At 39.4% G+C, this 9,500-nt stretch overlaps 1 protein-coding gene across 1 annotated transcript in view; it reads left to right on the top strand.

The window, feature by feature from the left end:
• Nucleotides 1-5,350: 5,350 nt before the first annotated feature.
• LOC307032071 (ovochymase-2) overlaps nucleotides 5,351-9,500 on the top strand; it is a 32,302-nt gene continuing 28,152 nt past the window's right edge. Inside the window, exon 1 of the mRNA XM_079669785.1 lies at nucleotides 5,351-5,596. Coding sequence (XP_079525911.1) covers nucleotides 5,449-5,596 — 148 coding nt within the window. The 5' untranslated portion in view covers nucleotides 5,351-5,448. The remainder of the gene's footprint in view (nucleotides 5,597-9,500) is intronic.

The following is a 9,500-nucleotide window of genomic DNA, read 5'->3' as shown; positions in this document are numbered from 1 at the left end:
CTCGACACAAACTTATGCACGACCCAGAGACAAAGTCTTGAATGTAATAACAAGTATTTATTAATTCCAATGATCAGGTAATGCCTCTTAACAGAGTAGGTGCTGGAATAAACAAAAAGCGCTCACAAGGAGGAAAAAACTAGGCATAACAAAAGGAGAATTTAAGAAAAACCGTAAGCCTACAAAAATCAACAAAATAACAAAACCTGACATGAGAGAAAGCGATCCTTTCAGAGCTGAGGCTTGGCACAAACAAACAAGACGAACTGACACAGGACAGGGGAGAGACAGGAATATTTAAACATGGAGTGAGTGGGAACAGGTGGAAACAATCAGGGGCGGGGCAGACGCTGATGATGGCGGGAAAAACACACAGGGGGAGGAAGAAACAGGGCCTGAAATGAAAGACGAGGTAAGTACAAAATAAAACAGGAAATGACAGACAACATACATAAACATAACTAACACATTTGACGAGACACAACAGAATCATTCTGTTTTTGACAGACCTGCCTGTTACATTTCTGACTTACCACTGTAAATCAGAAATGTAACAGGCAGGTCGGTCAAAAACAGAATGATTCATTGTTTATAGTAAACAAATCCTGTATGACCAAAAACAACATTATGTTAGTCCTTTGCTCGAAGTGGCTACATTTTAGAAAATGTATTGATTTGCTCTATTGTGGAGAGTTTAGTTCAATAATTAGCAGCTTGTTCCCTGAAAAATGATGTTCCCATACAAGACTGCATGGTCAATTATATTATAGAGGCCCTATTATGCTTTTTGGGGGGTTTATGTCTTTGCGTATGTGAATAGTCTGCAAAGGCTAAAATCCCAAAGTCCCCCCCAGAGGGAGTTTCTCTCCCACACACTCCCCCCTCTGCCTGAAACGCTTCCATTGGAATCTATCATTTACTTCTGTAACATAATGACGTCACTATGTAACCATGGCGCTTGTATTAGCTAGAGCTCCAACTCTCTCAACGGTTGACCAATCACAACAGAGCCGGCCAGCTCACCAATCAGAGCAGACCGGGCTCTGGTTTCAAACAGAGGGTGAAAAGAGGTGCTGCAGCACAGGCAGTATGAGAAAACATTTTGAACATTAAAGCTTGGAGACCTGTCACATGTAGAGGCACAAAATGCAAATATGAACCTGAAAATGTGCATAATAGGGCCTCTATATAAGAGGAATTTAGGTCTGTTTTTCATGTACTGTTAAATAAATGTTATTCCAATCACAGGACCCATTAAAAAAAAAAGAAGCTTTCCTCCAGACTGAATGCCAGAAGACAAATGTACATTTTCACTTTACAAGTACAGAGGTTACCTTGCATACAAACTGACTGCCAGTGTTTTGCCTCAGTGATTTCTTAGTGATCCACTGTAGCTCCACCTCTCCATTAGCACTCTACATTATATCTCCAAAACATGTGAATGTCACGATGTAAAATTGAAAAAAACATAATAACTTAACATTAAAGTGAACAGTCATGTTTCCATTTGGTTATTTATATGTGCTGTAGAAACGTTGGTGATTAAATAAATATCTTCATGACAGCTCAGCTCTGATACCCAGTTTAGTGGCAACATGGTAATCTCTCGAGCGTTACCACTTAGCAAGGAAACTCCCAGGCTGTGTCAGAAGATGAAATTAAAGACGATTGGAGCAGCAGGAGCCCCCTGTCACAGCCCGGGGTCCCCTTGACTCACGCTGAGATTTTGAAACTAATGATACTATACTCTGGCCGAGAAGACGTGCTGTTGGGAAACACGCGGTGCAAGAACTTAATGGAAAAACTGGTGTTTATCTGTGGTTTCAAATATGGAGGGAGAAACAATGCATCATGTCTACCTATGTCTTTTGTATTGTTGGGTTTATGTAATTGCTAAAATGTACTTAAGTCTGTGCATAAGGGTAAATAATTGACTTTATCCTTTCCTAATTCAAGTTTATGAGAGGCTGTTCTTTTACACAGCTGAGTGATAATCTGGAGATCTCCATGTTTGAGGTTACTTTTAGATAATTTTCAGTGGAAAATATTTAACCTAATCCTTTTTTTACTCATTATTCACTATTTTGGATGTCACTGCAACATTTCAAAGTGTAAACACTCCCTATCTATCCCTAGCTTCTGATTCTGGAGGGAATCAGGGCAGCAGACACATCTTTCAGCTATAATTGAGGTCCCACGGATAAGTTGCTGTCCTGATATTGGGATGCAAGGTCTTCCTGCAGTGACCCAGTTTGTTCATGAACACATTAGCGCCTTCAGCTCCAATACAAACCCTGCAGATGCTCATAACACGGCCATCATCGGAATAAAATCCACTAACAGATCATTTGTGGTTATATTAAATGCATTTGTATCATGGGAGTTGGTGCTAATTGCTATTTACAGATCAAATGTCTGAGATTGGGTAATCAGGGATGGCTGGCGTTGCCATTTAGTTGCATAACCATGGCTTCAAAACTGAGATTAAAAACTGATCTTTCCGTCTTCAAGCATTGCTGTGCTGTTTTTCAAAAACATCTTTCATCTTCTGTGTTTTCTTCCTCTCACTGAGCCTCCTCCTTTCAACTCCCGATTCCCCGTTTTCTCTGGAAGCCCACGTTTCTCTCGGTTTCCTTTCTGCCTTTGACGATGATATCATAATGATGCCAGTAACAGTGAAGTGATTAAAAGCTTCTGCTGGCCTCCACTCTGCAGGATATTTCCCATAAATCCATGCTACTGCTCCTCACCCCTTTTGCATGCAGGTATTAAATCAGCCAGATAGCTGGGAGTGCGGCTCCTGATGGCCGCTCTGTTCCCAGTGGAATATGTGGCCTACATTTGTTTATAGTGCAGCCAATGTGAGTGTGTTTCTTTGTCAAACTATTTTCTGCAGCGAACCCCCACTTTTGTTTCCTCAAACATCTGTCTGTAGTCTTTCCCTTCCTCTCTCTCTGCTTTCTCTCACACACTGTACATGCATCAAGGATTTTATATCTCATCATTGATTGCTTACCATTCAGCTCACGAGCACATGCCCTCTTAAAACAGCGCATACATGTGCAAAGGATACACGTTTGACAAAAACACACAGTCACACACACACACACACACACACACACACACACACACACACACACACACACACACACACACACATACAGTATATACACAAAGGTCACCTTCCTTGGCTTCATTAGAGTTTGCTTTATTATGGCTGACAGATGTGCCCATACATCATAGGTCCCCTGGTGGAGCGAGAGAAGATACAAAACAAACTGATAGAGGTGTAATACACTGAGAAAGGGAAGGTGATAGATAACACAGACACAACAGCTTGCACACATATACCAATACACTGGCTGTTGACAGTGTCTTCAATAGATGTCTGCCATTGTACTGCCTAAAGAAAGCGTCTGGGGAGAGATCAGCAGCTTTTGTTACATTGCCTTTTGTCACTGAGAAAAAAATGGACTGGAATTTTTATCTTTAGGGGAAATTAAGTTTTAAAGATGCTTCAGATTCTAATAAACCCAAAGTGAGTCTGATAAAACCCAATCAAGTGTTTTTCTATGGAGTTTCAGCCCCGAGACGAAGATCCTCTGAACTCAGTGCTTTTGTTGCATTGTCTGCACCGCTGCAGAGGAAGTTAGTCCCCCTCTTTTCATCACCTGGACAGTCAGAGAGAATCATTATTTTATATCTGCAAAAATAATGAATTGGATGGACATTGCAGTTATTAAGATTCTAAATATTTGTATTCTTGTATTTACTTTCTATAAAATGTATTTTGGAGATCTAATGAAGGAACTATTCAGAGCTCTACCGACCGGGATCAAGTTAAACTTATTTTAGTCCTTTTTAATTACCTGTCAGTCACTTCTTTTCGCAGTGGCTATTCCATTTTCTAGTTAGCAGTGGACAATGAATAGTGTAATAATAATAATTGTGGGTTTAAGTTCACTGTTAAGTTTTCCAGCCCTCAATTTAACGTCACTCTGCCCATACAGAGTTATTTTCAGCCACGGCATCAAGCTGTTTTCATTGGACACGTTTTGAAAGCCCACTTTACAATACCTGCAGCAGATTGACACAATTATTCACTAACTCTTTTATTGATGACTCAACAGTGTTTCAAACCCCTCTCCACAATGCCAGATTGTCCAGGTTAATGTTACTGGGTAGCAAATGATGAGGCCAGAAAGTATTCAATTGTACATTTTGAGTCTAAAAATAATGCAATAAACGTATAAAATACTCACCATATACGGCGCGAAGCCTGCGAGCTAGTTCAGGCAGTCAACTCTAGCACTTACGCTAAATTCATACATAACGCCCCTTGCCACTCTCCAACCAAACAAACAGAGTCTCCTTAATATGCCCCTCTATTTAACCTGCCAGATCTCTCTCCATGCATTGCTTGCTGCTGCTATTGCGGCAGCTACTTCCACGTCGCTGCTTGCTGCCCGACCACCACCCGAGCTTCCACCTGTAGGCTCTGGGGGTTAGTTATTTAATCATCACTCATCGTGCTATGTATATCTGTGGAGTGATGAGGCCCCAGCCTAGATGCCAAACTCAACTATATGCGGCTTCTAATAAACATGTTAAAGAAACACTTGTCTGACTGAAATATTTTTAATTGGAAAATGTAAACCCCACGTCTCTTAAATGCACAATGCCCCCCCAAGGACATTAACTCAGTTTACTTCAATATGGTCCTCGCAAACTCTGGTCAGGGCCTTTTCAGTGATTTACAGCTGTTGACTATGCCTACATTAAACGCTGAGTGTTGATGCAATGAATAAAGCATTCAGTCATCAGTTTTTAAGATAATGAAGTTGCTGTTAACAGCTACGAAAAAAAACCCGCTGTTCTACTGTAGTGAGCACCAAGATTAAAAGACACAGCAGTTGATAAAAAAAACTGCAGTGCGATTTAAAAAATAATTCACAAGCCTTTAAATATCCCGTTGTTTAATAATTGTACTGTTCACCTTCATTATCCTTTATTTCTTCAGCACTCTGGATTGTCATCTTTAAACATGCAAAACTCTTTACCGTCTAAACAGTTTTTCTATATTGATAGGAATTGTCATGACAAAAATAAGATCCAGTGACATATTCCAGAAGAATAATGAGTAGTTTGAACACCTAAAACCAGGTTTTCTGTGCCACGTGACTTTGACCTGCATTTCAATCCAGTCCCTTGAAAGATACCCTGATGCCCTTTTTGATTGAAGAACCATTTCCATAAACACTCATTAACTGGTTGTTGTGATAATGCCTGATTTATGGCTCTTTACATCCAACCACTCTCAGGCTGGCATGCAGCACGAATATCTCTAGAGCTCAAGGTTCATCTGTGCTGTCAGATACTTTGGGTAATAAGCTGGTGGTCTGTTGTACGTGGCACAGTTTGCTGCATCTTCCTCCACTGTGAGGAAAAATGGACGAGGAGAAGGGCAGCCGTCGGTCCAGGGGTTGCAGCACCCTGGAAAAATGTCTGATATTTCTTTTCGTGGCCATGACCGGCGTCTGCATCGGCCTCGTGGTGGTCTACATCACTGAGACGAACTCGACTACTCTTACAGAAGGTGAGTGTGTATACTTAGAATATGGATTGTACTTCATTTCAATACTGGCATGTTTCTGAGGTATTTTATGCTTTATACCCCTCTTGAATTCATTTTGGAGATGTAACAAAGTATATAAATCAAATAACTGAAACATTGTGTTGACATAACAAACCACATATAAAATTACTTTGGTTCCTTGAAATACTTGAAAGCGTGTTAATATGAGGGGGGACAAATCAAGGCGTTGAACATTTTTGAAAAAGAATCAAAGGTCCTTGAAAGTGTTTCTATTTTGTGATGTCCTGTGTTAGAGAAGTCTGCCATGACTGTAACAGTCATTAAGATGTGTTCACGCATTCAAGCCCTCTCATATTAACTGTTGTATGTGAGCTTTTTACTTCTTAAAATAAACATTCCCAGTATTAATTCCCGAAGTAATTAATCTTGATCCGAGTCTCAAACTATGTGCAAACTTAAGGAAAGTTGGCCTTTAAATTCCTCCAATTTGTTTTAATATGAGTGACCCTGATTAACTTAATAGTAATCAAATATGCATAATGTCTGTACCTTAATGTATTAAAATAAACAAATACATATTTCAAATGATACAGTTTTTTCTAACTATTTTTTTCAACCTTACTTGATCTTAATTATAAATTCACACACCGCCTCCTCCCGCAATCCCCTGTCCACCTATTTGACCCCAGTGGCCTGAGCTATTATCAGATTATTATTTCCCTTCTATTTTTCCCCCTCTTAGATAATATTACAGTAGATAAACATTCTTACTTTAAATACATTTAAACATGCTGCAATATTTTTGCTATCTCTTATGTTTTTTGCTTAAAGGTGGGGTAGGTAATTCACTTCAGAAGCACTTTTTGTTATATTCCATGGAATGCTCTTAACATCCCGATAGCAATGAATATATTAAATGCTTTGACAATAAATATATAAAAACATTTCATCTGTGGAAGCCGTGGCGCTGTAAAAAGCACGACCAATCATCTGAGCCGGCCCGGCTAAAATAACTGGATGGCCTACCTGCCAGTCAGTTGGAGGAGGGGCTCTGTAAGGAAGTGGCAGATTTTTTCCCGGTTGTGTACTTTCAAATTCTAGCGCACTCGAGCTGGTTTCTCCATTCTTACGTAGCTACCTTTAAGTGCATAGTCCCTCTCAGATAAGATAATATGCAATAACACTTAACCTCACAATAAGATACAAATACTGTATTACAGTGACGTAATGTTTCTACAAGAAGAACATGTTTGTATTAGAGGTTTCAGTGCCTCGATCACACATATGAAGCCAGACACAGCTTAATGCGTTGGAGCTGTGAGGAAAAACAAACAACACAGCGACAGTGAAGAGTCTGAAGTGAGAGTGTCCTTAGGCCAATGATTCAGAGGGCCTTTCTCACTTCAGTTAAATGGATTCCTTGCGTCCCTCACTTGCGTCGTTTCCCTGTGACTACTAGTCCCTCCCACCAGGGAAGCATGGAGGGACGCAAGGAAACCACGAGAAGCAGGGAAATGAGTTTTTAAGAGCAATGGGACGTCCTTTCCTCCGGAACGTCACGTGAAGCGACGTCCGTTTGTGATGACGCTGCACAGCTGATCGTCTGGGTGTATTTCCACACACACCCCCGCCTCTGTTAGTACTGACACAAACATTTGTATCATCTGTTAACCCAAATAAATAAAAATAAAATAAGAACTAATTCTCAAAAAAGATAAACGCCATTCTTAAAATGTATAAACGAACAATAGTTTGATTTATATTGAGTGCACAAAATAAATAAAATAATTGAGAGAAGAAAAAGAGATATGTTATATCTCAAAACCCAGTTAGATTAACATTCATTGGATTGCACACTTTGTTTGTTTGTTTGGATATGTAGCAAATTAACATTTTAAATAGCACTTAATGACTGACTGAATGGAAATTATAATAAATGAAAATGTAGAACGAAAAAAGCGATTATGAAAATGTTTCCAAAAAATGAATAAAATGATTTTTGACCACTTTGTTGTTCAGATATATCACATATTTGTAACTAAATGAAACATTAATTGACACAAAAGACGGTATAAACTGAGGAGTTTCTCCCGTGAGGTTCATGTATTTTCTTCACTCCGCTGGGAAACTGCTCTCATGTCAGGAAGCATCACATCAGTGCATGCACTGCATCGTCCAATCAGTGAGCGATACACAGTACTTTTGATTGACGAGTGGGAGGGTTTTGTCAGTGTTGATTATATTGGCTGAAGAAGGTGATTTATATAAGAGACTGGGTGGCTATTATTATTATTATCTATGGACACATGATAGTTGACGTTTAAACAGTAACCTATATGAATTGAAGGAAGGGCGCACACATTTTCTCCACGTTTATTTATTTATTTAAAAGTCTAAACAGACAGGGCATGCAATTAGGAGTAAGGAGGCTATTTTATTTTATTTTCCGAGTGTTTCATTATATCTTTATGAAATGCATTAAAAAGGTCACTGCCACCCAAAACAGATGGCTTGTCTTACAAAACAATAACGTGATTATGTTGAGAATTATGTTCTGCCTAAACTACAAAATATATTCCATTAGTTTTAAACACAGCTGAGCTACAAACAGAAGCTGCTGCAGCCACAAGGGACAGCCTGCTGCTGCTTTGTATGAGCACATCCTGTATAATCAATTCCGTTACCAAGGCATCACAATTGATTTGAACTTTGACTGCAGAAACCATGAGGTGTCTATTAATTATAATAATTTCATGGTGAACATTTCCCTCTCTTAGCCTGCAGTGCTGTAATAAGGAATTGCATTAACATGACGTCTGTAGCCAAGCTAGCTTATGGTGTGGCAATGTCAAAAAGTCAGTCAACACTTTGGTGCAGACAAAAACAATCTTAGCAACTGGATTTCCATAAATGATGCTTTCTTTAAGGATAGTTTACTTTTCATTTAGCGCCATTATCGATACTTAATTTCATTACTAAATACATGCAAAAATAAATGATATTTCCCAACAGCTTCATCTTTATAGTTGTGATTAGCATATGTGAGCATGCTAACACAGTAAACTAAGATGGTGAACATGGTAAACAATAGTGTGCTAAAATCCATTCTTGGACCATTACGGTTTTCTCTGTACATTATGTATGCCTAATGTATGTCCTGAGTTGAATGTGCAAATGTACGCCGATGATGCGGTCACCTTTGTAGCCTACATGGGGAAAACACTGAAATTATCTCATCCTGTCTCTCAAATGCTTTGGACAAGGTTCAACACTGGCTGAACAACATTTGCTTACAGTTGTAATGATGTGCATGATGTTCAGTAAACGACCAGTCAAAATCGAAGGATCCAATGTGTTTTTAAACGGAGCAGAAATAGAACTAGTCCCCCACTTCAAGTGTCTTGGAGTCATAATGGACTCAAACTTGACTTTTAAGAAACATATTAAGAAAGTATCCAATACCATTAAATTCAACTTGCAACATTTTAAACAAATTAGACCTTTCATAAAGGTGGGGTAGGTAAGAATGGAGAAACCAGCTCGAGTGCGCTAGCATTTGAAAGTACGCAGCCGAAAAAAATCTGCCCCTTCCTTCAGACTTCCTTACAGAGCGCCTCCTCCAACACACACGAACACGCACATGACCAATGAGGTCACGAGATAAGTTTGTGCACGAGATGGAAGGCTGACAGGCAGGTAGGCCATCCAGTTATTTAGCCGGGCCAGCTCAGATGATTGGTCGTGCTTTTTACAGTACTACGGCTTCCACAGATTTATTGTCAAAGCATTTAATGTATCCATTGCTATCGGGAGTTTAAGAGCATTCCATGGAATATAACAAAAAGTGTTTCTGAAGTGAATTACCTACCCCACCTTTAACTTTCAATGCTGCAAAGTCATACCT

The sequence above is a fragment of the Notothenia rossii genome, assembly GCF_949606895.1.
Source record: "Notothenia rossii genome assembly, chromosome: 1".
NCBI classification, from domain to species: domain Eukaryota; kingdom Metazoa; phylum Chordata; class Actinopteri; order Perciformes; family Nototheniidae; genus Notothenia; species Notothenia rossii.
The sequence above is the reverse complement of the archived record's forward strand: the minus strand, read 5'-3'. Positions and strand labels throughout refer to the sequence as shown.